This window comes from Podarcis muralis, chromosome 4 (genome assembly GCF_964188315.1).
Source record: "Podarcis muralis chromosome 4, rPodMur119.hap1.1, whole genome shotgun sequence".
In the NCBI taxonomy this organism is placed as follows: Eukaryota; Metazoa; Chordata; class Lepidosauria; order Squamata; family Lacertidae; genus Podarcis; species Podarcis muralis.
Genome location: NC_135658.1, coordinates 64,212,595 through 64,229,948, shown reverse-complemented (window position 1 = coordinate 64,229,948; position 17,354 = coordinate 64,212,595). Strand labels below are relative to the sequence as shown.

The window sequence follows — 17,354 nt, the reverse complement described above, 5'->3', positions numbered from 1 at the left end:
TTGGTGTATGATCTCCATTTTAAGTCATATTCAGGGTAGATCCATTTTGCAAGATAAGTATTTATTTCAAGGGGTCTACACTGAGCATGACACAGCAGGATATTGCCTGGTAAATTGCAATGTTAATCTAGTGTCCATTTTAACATAGTCATTTGTGCTTGCTTATCAATTGGGCTGAATGTTTTAAATAAACAGTAGGTCAACCTGCTTGACCCATAGAAAAGAAGAACTTGAAGTATAATACACAATGGACAAAGTACCTTAAAGATTAAAAATATTTTATTTACATTTTTATATATACAATTTTTACACATTAGTTTAAAAACAGAATAGAGTACATATGCATCACTGAACATAATGCATTCACAGCATGAGAGAAGTTAATGTTTGGAAACAGGTGGGAAGAAAAAATGTTTTTAGAAAGTTAAAAAGGACAGATCACAGAATTTCATAGCAGCTCTGGGAACGTTCCTGGAAAAAGTACCCCAACACGCACATTTGAGTTTGTGTATATGTTTGAACAAAGTACTTCCATTTGATTCAGCACAGTTAGAAGATAGCTTTCCAAGTTAACTTGTCAAGACCGTTGTTCATGAAACCTCTGCCAACTCATTCAGAACAGTAGTAAAGCAACAGTAGAATTTATGCCATATAGGGATATGCCACTGCAGCCCGGCAACCTTTTCACCAGGAATGCAGAAAACCTGTGGCTCTCCACATGCTGTTAAAGATGCCCAATCTCCATCAGCCCCAGCCATCACATTTTAATGATCAGGGTTTGTGGGAGTTGTGCTTCAACATTTGCAGACCCATAGTTTGCTTTACACTAGTACTCTTTTCCAGACTTCCAATGGCATTAATATTAATAGTAAAGATTACCAGTTATTGAGATTATAGCTGGAATCCTGATCCTAACTCAATACTATAATTTGGAAAGTCCACCAAAGCAATCCAGAATTATTAATCCAGATTTCTGTCTGTTTTTCTCTTTGCTACACTATTTGGAACAAAAGCTGCCACTGATAAGAGATCACACTATACGAAAACTAAGATTTTCAATCCCTATCACTTTAATGATACAGTACATATTGTTTTACAGAGACATAAGCTCACCCTTAATTGGCTTTTACAGTTTACACCATGTATGGGCAATCTTGATGCTACAATGCCCATTCTCCAGTTCAGAGTTCGCAATGTTTGTTCTCTCCAGAATAAAAGTATTCTGAACATTAGCAAGTTCTGTGACCAGGATTTAATAAGAAGAAAGTATTTCTCCCTTTAACTATTATGAAACAAGCAAAAAGACTTAACAGTGATGGAGTTCTACAGTATCATCCCAATTATTGTTTTTTAAGTTGGACCCCATCCGCATGGTTTCTAAATGACTTAGTTTCTAGCAGTGACTAATGGCTTAAGCAGCATCATACTAAATAAGTCTAGTTTTATGTATGCTATAACCTTCCAATTCTAGCTTTATCCTTTTTCTCAGCTACCATGCTTGGGGGAAAAGTTGTGTCAACACAAACACTGCTTTATCTAGGCTCAAATTATGATTGCAGACCTTTTCATCTATTAAATGGTTGGCTTATGTCGCTAAAATGCTAGAGTCAACTTTTCCATTAGTATAAAACATCTGTAAACTCATTGGAGAGCCACTGGTCCCTTAAAAAGCATTAGGAGCAGCCACTTCTTTCCCAGTTTTGTTTCCCTACAGTTGATGTACCCCACATGCCCCCCCTTTCTACTGAAACGTATGAGCCATACATATATCTTTACAGTCGTACCTTGGTTTTCGAACAGAATGTGTTCCAGAAGTCATTTCGACTTCTGAAACGTTCAGAAACCAAGGAGCAACTTCCGATTGGCTGCAGGAGTATCCTGCAGCCAATCAGAAGCCACGGAAGCGGCGCCGGATGCTTGGCTTCCGAGGCAAAGTTTGCAAACTGGAACACCTACTTCCAGGTTTGCGGCATTCAAGTTCCAAGTTGTTCAAAAACCAAGGTACTTAAGCTCATGTTAAACAAATTCCTTTCAGAACCCGAGGGCTTAAGTATGTGTTGGATTGTGGTTACTGGCTGTATGGAGTTTTTATGTTTTATGCCCCTTGTTTTGGCACCAGTTAAACAGGTAGCTGAAGCACCAGTACAAATGAAAACCATTGGGCTTAAACAAAGTATTGAGCCTTTTTTAATGAGCCTAGACTAGTCTGCCTGGTACTTGACAAATTCTAGTCCATAATAGGAAATGTGTTGAGAATCAAAGGAAAAAGATGCAAGGAACTGATGCCAGAGAACTAGAATTTTGAACTAAAGAAAAGTTGGTGCATCCTTTTCTCTTATAATAAGCAAACAAACTCAAGTAATGCACAGACGTTCTAAGAACATACTATTTGTTTCTGGCATCATAGGCAAAGCCAAGATAGTAGGCTAAATATCACTAACACACACTCCAAGTTGACAAATATTTCTTAACCTTATACAAGAGAAAAGAATACCATCCTTTAGATTTGAAACTGGCTTGATTTTGCTAGATGCTTGGTTTTGGTTTTTCAAACCTGGTACATGGGGTGATGATAATAAAAACAAATAAACACATACAATTAAACAAATCCAGTGTAAACAAGATAGGAATCGAATAAAATAAGGCTGCAATTTCATGCAGACTTACTTGAGGTTAAGCCCCAATTCATTAGGGCTTCCAATAAAACATGTATGGAATTGGGCTTCTTAAACAGTTGCACTGGGATGGAATGAAGAATAAAGGGTTGATAACCACAAGCATTAGAGATTTTTAAACAGGTTAAAATATTTTTACATAGTCTTATCATTTCATTCTTGGCTTGCTGTAATTAATTCTCCAATACTTTACATTTAGTGAATCATTTCAGACCTAACTTCCTTTTATGCTGAAAGCAACAATGAAAACCAAATACCTAGTTCAAGTCAGAAGCTGAGAAGTGGCACATATGCAAAGCAATGACTTCTAAATCTGCACATTTGGTCTTCGTCAAAGGTTGAGAAACCCGGGTAAATCATTTTTAAAATGCTTATTTGACGCCCAGGCCGATTCAGATGCACAGCAGAGCACATGGTATAATCAGTTTCATTATACACGATTGTGTGTTTGAAAACACTCTCACAACAAAGTGCCTGGGTTTACTTTTGCACGTGCAGAGATATTTTGGCCCATTTTACGCATAATGCTAAATCACTGTTTAGTGTTGCATGCATGAGCAGCAGTGAGCCTTGGACGTCCTTCAATGGAAACATATTTTAAAGGTATTAGTTCTCTGTTCCAGGAACACTGGTATTTTTTTAAAAAAAAGGATTATAAACATGGGTTGATCTTGACTTTATTGAACAAACCATAGATCAAGCAAACCAGATTTCCCCCAAGTTCAGTGAGGAACTTGGGTTCATTTAAAACCAGAAGTGAAAGCTTTTGATTTCACTGGTCATGCTAAAGATGATAGGCGGAGAATACATGTGAGGCCATGGCTTATATGGGGGGCGGGGTTGTTTAGGAGAGAAGGGTTGGGCTATAACTTCTTCCCGTACCTGCTTGTTTTGTATGCACAGGGAGACACATCATGTTAGATTGTGCAGCTTAGATCTTGATCCATGTGTCAGGAAAAAAGACAGAAAAATGTTAAAACATTTTTGGGTAGACGTTTACATGTTTGATGCAGAGTAGTAACACCACTTTGGGGCCTATGTAATCCAGGAGCTGAAACACGACACAGTCAAATGTGTCCGTTGTGGAGGTTTCTAGCATGCATAAGCTTCAACTCCCAGAATACGAAAAGAACTACATGTTCTACAGTGATTTCCAGTTCATGATACTGGAACAAAATGGTACAGTTAATTCCTCCATGTTTTACACAAACAGTTGGACTTGCATTTCTTCTGAAGCCACATTTTAGCAGTTTGCCAAGCATCAGTGAGCCTTACATTGCCCAGGCAAGATTGGCTCACCTCCATATTCCACAGGCAGCTACTGGAACTTGAGTATTTCAGCTCAGAACTCTGTTCAGATTTATTTTCAGTGATATGCAGATAGTTGTCTAATAGTTAAGAAAGTGACCTCAACAAGATACAATTGCTCAACACCCTCAGACCTCCATACAAGTATACTGTGGAGCCAGTGGTTATTTTCTAAATTTGCTTAAAAAATAGAAGTTTGCCTAACTCGGCATCTTTTGAGCCCAGCAGTTCAATCAGTGCAAAGAACTGTACAGCTGCAATGCTTCTGCGATAAACACCAACTAAAAAGCTCTACCATCCTTCAAGAACAGCAGAGGCAGTGATTGTTATAAACATTTCTGATTTGTATTTCTAGAATCAAGTACTGAAGACTATAGGTTGGGATCTGACTTTATAAACAACAAAAATGGTAGCTTCGACATTTTTATCATCTGGTTATAAAGGAGTTCAAGTGTTACTGAATCAATCAGTATATACCAAATATAAGTTTACATTGATAAGAACGAGGCCTCCAGTTACCCAACAAATTTAAATACATGAAAGGGTGCTATTAAGAGCTAAAATTAAACAGATATAGCTCATATCTGTCCACTAGTTAAAAATAGACTCTTCCAGCTGCACATAAAAATATGCATTTCATTTTGATCTTACAGTGTATGCATGTATGTATATATATAGATATATTTTATTCACAAACCACAACGCAGACAAATGCAGCCTAGAATTTATTTTAGTAGAAAATCTTCAGTGTTCTTTTTTTCAAAAACCTATTTTTTCAGCAGACTTACTGGAACTACTGTACATTAAAATAAATTGAATAGAAATAGAAAAATAAATAGAAAACCATTTTAAATTGTCACTGATATCAAAATGAGGAGTGTCAAACCTGATTGGGAGGAGTCATAAATGGAAATAAAAATAACATTTAAACAACAAGTAATTACAGGAACAAATTGAAAGGCCCCTTTCACTGCTACATTGGAAGTCATGCTCCGTTCTAGTAAGGCTGCTGAATTTTATCCTGACAGTTTAAAAAATAAAAATGCACAATACATAAATGCTTTTGACCCACCTTGCAAACAGAGTGTATTCTAGTGCATCCTGAAGCATGTGTTGTCTTCACTCATACAGAATGGACATAGTATATGGGGTTAAAACACATGAAATGGAAGAACAATTTCCCCTCTCAAAACACAGTAATACCATGTAAAAAATAAAATCAGTATGAAACCACAGGTATTAGCATTCCTAATAAACTTGGTAGATGCATTCCCTGTACACTTCTTTTTTCTCTTTATTAATTTAAGTGGCATATTACACAAGACACTGTTTTCAGTGGGCTTAAATCTGCTTTCCCTTACCCCAGCCCTCCATCCCACCAAATTATAAATAGTTTTGTTTTGTTTCTTTAAACTTTAGCTGCAACGTCTAACATGTTCCAGCACATACTCAGGAAAGTGTAGGCTACAAACTTGTAAGCCATCTAGCTTGCAGGGCATTCTTGGGTATTCGTCTTCTTTCCATTTATTATCTTCAGGATCAAAAGTGAGAATTGAATCACTGTAGTGACCATTATAACATAGGCCCCCAAGAACCATTATCTGTTTTTCCAACACAGCTACACCATGGCCACTTCTACCAATTGGCATAGAAGCCAAAATAGTCCACTGATCAGTGTCTGGGTCATAAACCTCTGTAGAAGGGCACCCTTGAGACTCAAAAGAGGCCCTCAGAATTACACAGACGCCTCCAAAAACATAAAGCTTGCCATTATAAGAAAGCATCTTGTGAAAGCATCTTGCATAATTCATTTTGCATTTGTTTTCCCAACAATTAGTCACCACTTGAGTCCTCCTTGTTCGCTGCTCCACAGTCCCTTCTTTACTGGGATCAAATACACACACCTGCTTAGATGTGGACGAGGATGTGATTCCGCCTGTGATGTACAGCTTGTTACCAAGAACAGTTCCTTCATGTCCATATTTATTGACTGGATAGGGATCCACAAATTCCCACTTATCTTCTGTGATATCGTATCGCTCTGTTGAATAAAATGTCTCATCTCTTGTCCTTCCGGCCACTGCATAGATATATCTTCCAATAACACCAACAGCAAATTCTGAGCGTGGTACAGACATATCTGCCATTCGTAACCAAGAATTTTGTCTTGGATCGTATCTGAACACTTTGGAGGAAGCATGAAATTCACCATCTGGCCCCAACTCTTCCCCGCCCAATAAGAATACAAAATTATTAACAATAGCAAGGCAGTCTGGTCGTAACGGTACTTGTGGACCTTCCAACTCCCACCAGACCCTTGGTTTGTGCAGAAGGAGGATTTTACTATTTACCATGCTGTGTCCTATCATTCCTCTAAACACTGCAGTCTGGGGTTTGGCAGAACGGATGCGATTTGATTTCATTTCCATCAAAGGCTGCTGGTGCACACTATGGAAGTAATTCATAGCTTGCTCCACCTCATGCCGCAATTGCCGGGAATAACGATAAAATTCCGATGTTTTCACCTAAGGACAGAGCAAAACACACGTGTGTATTGACCAAGGAAAACAGTATGAGGAAGAAATCTATGCTGCCTAATTTTACACAATTGAATCATGAGGGGGAAAACATGACCTAATCACAGCAATAAGTCCCATAAGTCCAGCAGAGCCTGCTGAACCTTCTGACAAACTGCACCCTTTATTCTGTCACTTTTCTATCTAACTGCCCTGCCTATGTTCAACAAGACTCATAACTAATGAAATATTTTTTTATTTTTTGCATCTAATTGATTGTTCCCAGAAAACTTTTTAACTATTACCTTGAGATGTCAGGCAAAAAAGGATTAAATAGAACTTGCTTTTTCCATGGCAGTTTTTAAATGCTTAGAACCCAATTCAGGTTTAGATAGTCTCTCGCAGCCTTTCTCAACCTGTGGGTCTTCAGATGTTGTTGAACTACAACTCCCATCACCCCTAGCTAGCAAGGCCAGAGCTCAGGGATGATGGGAGTTGTAGTCCAACAACATCTGGGGACCCACAGGTTGAGAACCGCTGCAAGGAATTCCACTACCTTCCTAATGCTCTCATGCTTACTAAAGTCCTTAAAGGCCATCAAATGCTGAATAGCTCTTTCAGTTAATTCCTAGTGGCGTGCCAGCAAGCCCATGCATTTCACAGTGGGCTTTTGTCACACTTGCAAACAAATCAGCAAGCATATACCTAGTGGTTGCCACCGGTTCTGATGTTCATTGAGCCCAACAAGCTTTGGTCACACAGCTGACTGCTTTAAGGCAGGAGGAAAACTGTTGGTTCTACCTTCCAAGATCTATAGGAAACTTTTGATAAGTTTAACAGCAAGGCTACATACTTACACCAAGAGCTTTTACCTTGCTGCTACAGAACATACTTTCACAAGAAAGACTTTATTTGCTGCTTCTAACAAATAACATGCAAGTGAGATAAGATCATTCTTAAGTGACCTTTCACCGCTGCCTCATGGATGCTATGATCTTACACTCAAGGAAGTTATGCATTAACAACCACAGTCATACTGATCTTAACCAAAAAATCAAGCTACCCAACCATTTAGAGCTATGTGCATTTCAGTCATATACAAAGAGGCATCAAGATAAAAACATGCTCTAACAATGACCACATTTTAAACCTTTGTGACCAAACGCTAGCCCCACTTTCTCTCAATTTTAAATACATATACAATGGAATACTATATATTCACATTTGGAAATCTATGTTAGAAGTACTTTATTTTCCTGCAACATCAAATGATGCCGTAGTAAATAGACAGTATTTTTGTTTCAATTTTACTGGTACAATGAATGACCTGTGAACAGAAGTTTGGCTGTGAGCACAAGACAGTCATTAGACTAAGAAAAAATGTACACTGGGTTTATCAATAGGGTTACGAACCTGTACTAAATACTGCAAATACAAATCATCACAGAAACATTTGAAATGCTTTACTTTTTTTTCCTTGTTAAAAACCAAATCAGAAAACTAGAGTAATCTGATCAGCTAGGTTTATTGCATTATGAAAGTTTCTAGAGTGCATTTGATTTTTACAGTGGAATTTAGCACACAGACTCTTGAAATTGCTTCCAAAAAACTTTGCGGAATGAATTTTTCTCTTTCATAATACTAGAATGGAATTGGTAGGAGACTCAGGACAGACAAAAGGTAGTACTTCACATGACACATAACTAACTTGTGAAATTCACTGTCACAATGTATGCCAGTAGTCATTAAAAGATTAGAAAAAATATTTAATGGCTAAAAGTCATGATGGCTATATATTGAGTACTGTATGCCAACTAGTTTGCTAGGAGCAACAGCAAGTTCTACTTCCTAGAGGCATCTGGTTGGACAAAGTGCATTTTCTTGATTTTATTAGTTTACTAATATATCCAATTTTTAGTTTGTCAAAGTTGCATGGGAAACATAACAAAGTAGTAGCTTAGACAAAAAGTTACCACAATAGAGGACATGTAAACACACGCAGCAGCACACATTTTGGATAAAGCAACTAAAAAGTTGAATATAGATCCTCAAATCTTCATCCTTTGCAACTGAATAATGATTGGCAGTTCAAGTAACATAAGATTAGACAACATTCACATAAATTTGGCAGAACTTACACCAGCCCACTCCACAAGCTGTAACTAACATTAAAGAACATTTGCATTCCAAGACAACTTGCTCCCACAGGCTACAAAATAACAACTTCCTCATAAAATCTAATACTTCTGGAAGTATAAAATTTGGAGAAATCTCCCTTTGCTATCAGTAAAATGAAAGTCAGCTATGAATCCTCATTTTCAACCTGGTTGAATTTGTTTTCAACATGACAGGCTTCTCTTAGGACAAAAGTCTTTTCTACCTCTTATCTTAATTGCCATTTGTTAGCAAAGGCTATTACTAGTCTAGGCTTGTTCACGCATAACCCTCAGAAACATATTTCGGGCCACAGGTTAGCCACCCTGAGGATTCCTTCCCCACCCTCCCCTTTTATTACATTGAAGACAGCAGCTTGGTATTCAGCTAAGTTTTACTCAGTGTTGGCCCATTAAAATTAACAAGCACTACTAAGTTAGGTCCATTAATTGCATTAAAACGTAACTGAATATCACCCCTTCCTTGTCAATAAATACCATTCCAAAACTTTCAACCTATCTCCTATCCTTGCATTTGTTGTTTCACTAATTGGCTGACTTCTGTGATTGACAGCTATTCTGATTCACAGTTCTTAAAGCACAAGAACAGGCCAAGCTGAAGATCTGTGAATACACATCTTCTGAGTAAATAACTGGCACAGGCTTGGTGCAGATGTAACACAAGCCAATTTAACCTTAATTGAAACTTCATCTCTCCCGTTGGCATTTCTCTTGTTCTTTCAGTTTGGGGACTAACTAAATTCAGTACTACAAGTAGACCTACGTTTTCCTTACTATAGTTTAAACAAAAACTCAACCTGATACACTGGTTAGAAGCAGGTTTGCAAACAGTGGCTTAGTGCCAAGTCTGCTGCTACCATAGCTCATTCTGAAACTGAAAAGGAGGACTACCCATGCAAGAGGCACCGGCGCCAGGTATATGGGGCGCTGGGGGCTCCAGCCCTCTCAGTGTTTTGAATCAGGGGACCCAGCCCCAATATTGAGGGGGCTGATACCCCCCGCTGCTGCCAGATGCCCTTTGTGCACCCCAGCCCACACTCGGGAGCCGCGACAGGGCTGGGTCGAGCAAGGATGAAGATCGCCCTCCATATGCCCTGCCCCTGCTGGGTGCATGCCGCGGGGAGGAGTGAAGCTTGGAGCCCAGCGCCGCACTCCGCCTCCTCCCCGCCCAGTGCTGCATCATGGACGCGTTACATGATGCATCACATGATGCCCTCCCCCATGTAGGGGGTAAGTCGGCGCCCCTGGCAAGAGAGGAAGGAAGAAGTCAATGAATCCACAATGCATTGTTGTCCTAAGAATGCTTCAACTGATTGAGCCTTGTTATGAAACACCTGTTGTTTGGAATTCAGTTACACCCACTTCCAGCAAGTCCCCCCACTTGCTATGAAACCCTGTTATACCAACTGTCAGGGACTAACTGTTAGGTGATACATGGAGAGAACTACAAAGATAGGCTGGATAACTACACAGTTTTGCATTGTGGATGCAGTCTTTTCATTCCAGGGAACACCCAACTATGAAGTAACTTCCATACATATACTGCTCTTCCTTGAGCAGGTTACTTATTCTAGAAGATGAACTCTAAAAGAGAAATATACCAAGGATTAAATCATACACTATTCATCTAATGCCTTCTTTGCCTGTACCAAAAAACAGGAGAAAGCAATCCAGGCTCAAGATTTTGCCTAGACTTACTTGATACTGCTTTTTTAGAAAAGCACCACTGCCACACTGGGTTCCTATTTCTATCAACCTCTGGCTTTTGCATCTAGCCCTTTCTCTCTTCATCCCACCTTCAAATAATCCTCACTCATGTAGCGTTTGCATTTCCTTGAGAGTTCTCGATACTGCCAGGGCAAACTGGATTTTGAGAAAGGACTGGAGACTATACCCAAAAGTTGCTAGAAACTGGGACTGTGTGTGACAGCAACAGATCACTAGCTGAGGAACAGCAGTAAAATAAAAAAGTACAAAAAGTTTGGCCACTGGGAGAAGAAGGTCCCTCTCTTCTTTTAAGAACTAGGGCAGCGACACAAGGGGTTATGTACATGTAGGCCTGGAAGCATCTCATTAAGATACTACGCTGTGAACTGACACCAAGACAACTATATTTTGGATACAGACTAGACTAATAAATACAGGTGACTCTCAACTTACACAGGGGTTATGCGTAAAGCCAAAATCATTTATAGTCAAAACACACTGGATTCAATGGCGAAGTAGGATTGCCAAAGTAATTTCCCCCAGAAACTAACCCCCTTCTGAATTTTTAAACTTTTTTTTTTGTCAAGCGTGTAAATCTGAATGTGCACAAGTTAAGTACATGTAAGTTGTGAACTGCCTGTAATATAAATGGAAACAGAAAATATGGATGAGAAACACACATATACTGATCTAACATAAAAAGTGAGCAAGTCCACAAAAAGAATAATGTATGAAAAGCAAAATAAGGTTTTAAAGATACATCAAATGTTTGTAACCAATGACTACAGTACACAACAATCAGAATACAACACATTTATTTAATAAATTTCAAAAGTGTGGCATTAGGGATAAGTGTTAGAAAATATACGTGTCGTTCTTGGTTGTTTAGTTTGGTCTTTAAAGGCTTCTATTTCATTCTATTGGCTCACAGAACTTAAGTCTAAAGCTAAGAAATTATTTAATGCAGCTTAGCATGAAAATACAAATGTATAAGGCTGGACACCTGACTTAAAAACCTAATTTTAAAATCAACCATATCATTAGGTTTCTTCTAATGCATATCAGTATCAAAATGTACATGGATTTAAACATTTTGCATATTCTTTTGAACAACTATTTTAGTCCTAATACAAAGAAAAATGCCAAACTGGTATGACAGCTTTACTTGGGTCACTGTTACATAATCTTATATAACCCTATCTTCCTAATGATAGTTTTGTACTTGTGGCAAGTGATAACAAGTGCAGTGATTACACAAAGGTACTGACACTTTAGAACTTCTGTTTAAACAGAACTCCGTGTACAGCCATCAGAGGAAAATGCTATTGAAAATGTATTTGCTTTCTTAATATAAGGAAGAAGAAAAAACCTATCTACTTCGTAATTTGGCTGATCTTTGTTTAGTACTAGGCACCAAGAGATCTTCCCCCTCCTCCCAGCCAGGATTCCACCCATGTACAGCTGCAAAGTCGAGGTGGTATTCCACCTAACCTTTTCCTTTTCTGTGTTTTCCCATTTTTCCTGCCCCATACTGATGGGCTTCCTAGAATCAAAGTTCGCCCAACTCTTGAAATATCATATCTAGACCTGTTTGCCCAACTCTTGAAATATATCTAGACCTAGGGGAAAGTTGCCACTGCTTGGGTAGTCTTCCTGAATGAAAAGCTTTGTTCCTGATTGATTGAAACTGCAGTCTGCTCTCCTAATAACCAGCTTCTCCAAAGGTCTCTTAACTCCTCAGGGAACCTTGCCCCTGTAAAGAATGCAGACCTCAACCCAGTGCACAACAGCCAGTCATTTTAATGAGTTTTGGACTGCTTCTAAATGTTTTTATATGGTACACCTCCCTGATGTTCTGCAAGAGGGAAGTACCGTATATACAGTGGTACCTTGGTTCTCAAATGCCTTGGTTTCAAAGAACTTGGAACCCAAACACTGCAAACCCGTTCCAGTTTGCGAACTTTTATCAGAAGTTGAATGTGCTCCGTTTTGAGTGTTACACTTCCCATTTGAGTGCCACACTTCCGTTTGGGGTGCCATACTTCCGTTTGGAGTGTTACACTGAGGTCTATCTGTTTTTGCTATTTATTTTGCGGTTTTGTGGCTCTTTTGTGTGTGTGTGACTGTGTGGAACCCAGTTCTGCTACTCATTGATTGTGTGACTGCAGTACATTGGTCTTGTTAGATAGTAAAATTCATGTTAAATTGCTGTTTTGGGAATTGTTATTAAAAGTCTGAAACAGATCAATCCATTTTGCCTAACTTTCTATGGGAAAGCGCTCCTTGGTTTTGGAACGGACTTCTGGAACGGATTAAGTTTGAGAACCAAGCTACCACTGTAAATACATTTATGAACAGACATTTACCATCTCCCACTTCTCTGTCATTGGAGAAGACCAAACCTAAAAGAGGAACAATATTATACAGAAACTTTCCAAGCAGACTGAGAATTCAGCTTCCTGCGATAGAACAACTCAGGCCCCAAACACCTATAAAACCACTTCCTAATCTACAGACACACTTGGGTGTTGGCAGGGGAGGCCTCATTGATTGTTCCACTGCCCTCGGAAGCTCAAAGACAAGGTAGCCCAGGAGAGGGCATTCTCTGCGGCAACCCCTAAGCTGTGGAAATCCCTTCCCACAGAGGTGCATCTTGCACCATTATTATACAGCTTTCTGTGAACGCTGAACAGGTGCCTCTGTACCCTGGCTTTTGACACTTGAAATGTATATTTTTAGAATGATAATAATATAAATAATGATAATAAATACAGGAGTGCCCATAATAATCAGAGTTGTCTCTTCCAACAAAGAGGAGATGGAACAGAAAGAGAACTGGTACTAAAGGCCCCAGCAAGAGGAGACTCTTTTCCATTTGCCTTAAACTTCAGCCGCAAATGACAGGAACAGCTGAAAAATATAAAGAGCCATAACGGAGCTCATTTCTACTTCTGGAGCACATCAACCTAGATCCTCCATTGATTCCATAGGAATCAAGAAAGAAAAGGGTAGGGTTAACAATATAAAATCAAGGGTAGAATTAAAAACATAAAATCAAGTAACACCTATATTTCTAATACACTTTTGCATTTCTCATTTTCCACTTTATAAAAGAAGTCATTGTGTGCAATTGTGACATTAGACCTCCCGCAAAAGTCCATTTTCTGCAGGGGATTAAGGGGATCCTCAGGTGGTTTTCCCTCCCACTTGCTCCACAGGCAGGAATATACAAATTAGACAGATCTTACCTCAAGGAGAGAGGGTAACACCTCCAGTTGACAAGGTAATTCAGCTCAGAAGAAAGTATGTTAATCTCAGACAAAAGCACTGCATGTCATGGATACAAAAGGCAAAAGGCAAGAACTGCAACGCTTAAGGAAGAGGAACATCCAATTAAAAAAACCCAATACAAAACTGAACTGAACTGAGGAGAATACTAAAAAACCCCAGCATATAAACCAATTTGTCCAAGCTGCAAGGAATAGCCGAAACTAGCCTAGAGTGGGTAGGATCACCTCCATCCCCTGCAGAAAATGGACCTTCATTGGAGGTCCAATGTCACAATTTCCTGCCAGGGGTAAGGAATCCTTGGATGGGAGGCACCAAAGCTACTGTCAGGTGGAGCCAGCTGTGGACCCTACCCCTAACTAGGGAACCACCTGTTGTAATACACACCTACTGAAAGAAGCTTTGGCAGATACATATTGATCCTGTAATGTCTCACAAAGATAGACAGAGAAGAGTAGGTGGCGGCCCTACAAATATCCAAAGTGTCAAAGACAGCTGAAGCAGAGGCACTCCTAGTGAAGTGAGTAGGGACCCCAGCCAGCAAGGCCAAATCAGAAACCACATAGCACTTGGAAATGCATCCTGTCAGCCATCTGGAAAGTGTAGCAGCTGAAACCTTCTTTCCCATGGTCTGTGGCTGGAAGGAGATGAACAGGGAGTCAGACAGGCAGGATTTGTTCTCTTTAGACAGACATGCAGTGCTCATTGTGAAGTCCAGAGCACCATTCCCTCTCCTTGTCCAATCTAGGATGGGGACAGAAAGAAGGTAAGATGACATCCTGGCTCCTATGAAAACTTGAGTTAAAACGTGGGGACCAACTTCTGCATCACTGAATCTCTGTGAAACAAGAACAGTTCCTTACATGCTGAGAGTGCCCCCAGTTGTGACACTCAATGTGCTGATGTAATAGCTACTGAGAAAAGCACTTTCCAGAAGAAAGAAGGCCGGTTTCAAAAAGCTGAAGGAATTACTAGGTGACATCCCATCATCAGACATACTCAAAGAGAAGGGAGTCAAAGATGGATGGGAGTTCCTTAAAGGTGAAATATGGGGGGGGGGGGGAGATGCAAAATTCCAACAAGAAAGAAAGATGGGAGGCATCTAAAGAAAACAGTATGGCTACACAAAGGAGTTTACAAATGGGCTGAGATTTAATAAGGGCATGTATAAGAAATGAAGAAATGAAAGAAAATCATGAAGGAAGAGCACACACGAGTAGCCAACAGTTTAAGGGAGAAGGCCAGGTGGGCCAAAGCTCAGAATGAGATCAGGCTTGCAAGAGAGGGTAAAAATAATAAAAAGGGTTTCTTTGGCTATACTCAAAGCAAGAGGAAGAACAAGAAAATAGTAGGCCCTCTACTACTACTAGGCTGAGCAGTATAACCCCAGAACAAAGCACACTGATATCCCATATCATGTGAAAGATCATATTCAGCAAGGTCTAGTTAAGTTCCAAAACTGTTCTTCAGAGTCTATGCTGGCAGATATATTTACAAAGCTTGTATCTGCAAAAAAGAACAAGTCTGCAACTTTCCCGTTAGGTATCACAAATTGAAATATTTCAAGGCAACAGCCCAATATAAGGGGTGTTGGTGTAATTTGGGAATATATGCAAAATTGCACAAACTGCTTGGTCAGTGTTTTGAGTTGCCCTTCCTCTGCAACTGATTTCTGTTAAGGGTTAGGACGTCAACTATGGTGGGCCTCTTGAAACAGCTTAAGGCTAAAGGCCTCTGGCATGACTCAGATAATGTCTAAACATGCATTAGCAGGTATAAAACCAAGCCTGCATTCAGCAGCAATGTGGTGTGTGGTGGTGGTGGAACTCTCCCAAAACTTGGACCTCTCTGTATATTTGGATCTCTTCAGTTTAACCTCTAAGACCAAGTTACTGTACTTAGTAGAATAGTTTATGATGTACCAGCATCTCTTAACTATGTCTGAATTGTCTTGTGTCTTGCAGCAATAAAACATTTTACACTGAACTGTGTGGGCAAGTAGCTTTCTTCACCATCAATTCTGGAAAGGCTGACAATGGGAAAGGTAGAAGACTTGAGTTTTGCTGGACCACACTGGTATTGGTGTGATATAGAAATGCTATCAAGGAAGCCCCTAGCTGATAAGATGCTCCATGATGGTATGAAGGGTTTCCATTCTGAACCTGCATTTCTGGATGTGCCTGTTCACCCTCTTCAAACCTAGTATGACCCTGAAATCTCCCTTCTTCTTTGGGAATATGAAGAATAAATATGGGGTAGCAGCTGTAGGGGACTCTGCTGGGGACAAGAGCTCTATAGCACTGATGGATATCAGGTGCTGAATGGCTGCTAAGACCAGATGGTGTAATTTTCCTTTTTGGATCTTGGAGAAATCACAAAATGGTCATAAGGTAAGTAGGCAAAGTCTACAGTATACCCTTCCCTCACAGTTTGCAGAACCCTCTGATCTATTGTCATCTCTCTTCAACAAAGGAAGAACTACTGCAGGCAACCCTCAACTGGAAGTTCCTGCAGCTGACTTAGGGAGTCCGGACTGAGTTGCCTTCTTTCCTCCCTGCTGACTCTGTCCAGAGCCTCTGGAATTGGAGAACTGGTTCTACTGTTGCCTGGGATAGAATCTGTCCACCCCACCGGTACTGCTGGCATCTGTTGTCTTTAGAACCATACGCACCCATGGAGGGCTGAAAGGAGCTACACCCAAACTGACACCCCACAGCTTTTTTTTATTCTTAGTTTCCACCAAGTACATCTCCAAGAGGTCACCAAACAGCCTGCCCCCTAGAAAAGGGCCTGTAGCTAGATTAACCTTACCCTTGGAATCTGTGTTCCACATCTTAAACCATAGGTATTTCCTAATAGCTACACTGACTGCCATGGCCCTTGCAGCATACTACATGGCATCTAGGCCATCATCAGCCATAGAGGCAGCTGTCTTCTCCAGCTTTCAGATTCCCTAGAGAAGGTGGGAGTTATTAGCCAGAACCTCCTCCAGAACCTCCTCCAGAATTTTAGTGGCACCAAGATTTCCTCTTCCAGCTGCCCAGAGGTGGCCCTATACTTGCAAAGGTTAGATCACAACTTGGATTTGGAAATGGCTGCTGCAACACTACAGCCAGGAGAGGAGGAAGGCGAGGAATAGCTCTCTGCCCCCAAAACAGCAGGAGAGAGCCCATGCAGGAGACGTCACTGAGGAATCTTGAAGTCCCAATATACCACTAAAGGGAGCACTGTGCACTGTGAGGCCCTCTCTCCTGCCCAAACCTGAGGTAAGACTTAGGGCTGGGCTCCAGGCCATGGTTGGTGGAAAAGAGCAGGCGCAAAAAGGCCATCTGAGAGACTGGGCCCACACCGACCCCCAGGCCCTGTACCAATATGTCAGATCCACCAACAAAACTTGGGAGTTGAGAGCTGTGCTGTCGATCACTAGATGAGGGGATGACACAAAGTTCAGTGTCTGCAGACCCTCCAAAACCTCAGCTCTCTCAGTGGACTAACTGGAAGGCAGGGGCAAGGCCAGCATCCATCTTAACTGCCCTTCCGTCAGGTCAGCCATCCCCTCCTCCACAGCCTCTGCTGGCTTCCTGGGATGAAACTCTTAGTAAACTTGAGCATACACTGAGTGAGACAGCCCACTGCCATGGGTAACCTCTGCTCCTCTGGCCTCTTCTTCCGAGGAATCAGTCCAA

At 40.5% G+C, this 17,354-nt stretch overlaps 1 protein-coding gene across 8 annotated transcripts in view; it reads right to left on the bottom strand.

Annotated features, from left to right (window-relative positions):
• Window positions 1-261: 261 nt before the first annotated feature.
• KLHL15 (kelch like family member 15) overlaps window positions 262-17,354 on the bottom strand; it is a 28,724-nt gene continuing 11,631 nt past the window's right edge. For all 8 annotated transcript variants that reach the window (XM_028727480.2, XM_028727478.2, XM_028727476.2 and 5 more), the window contains one exon: window positions 262-6,508. In XM_028727480.2, the coding sequence (XP_028583313.1) occupies window positions 5,399-6,508 (1,110 nt within the window). In that variant the 3' untranslated portion in view covers window positions 262-5,398. The remainder of the gene's footprint in view (window positions 6,509-17,354) is intronic.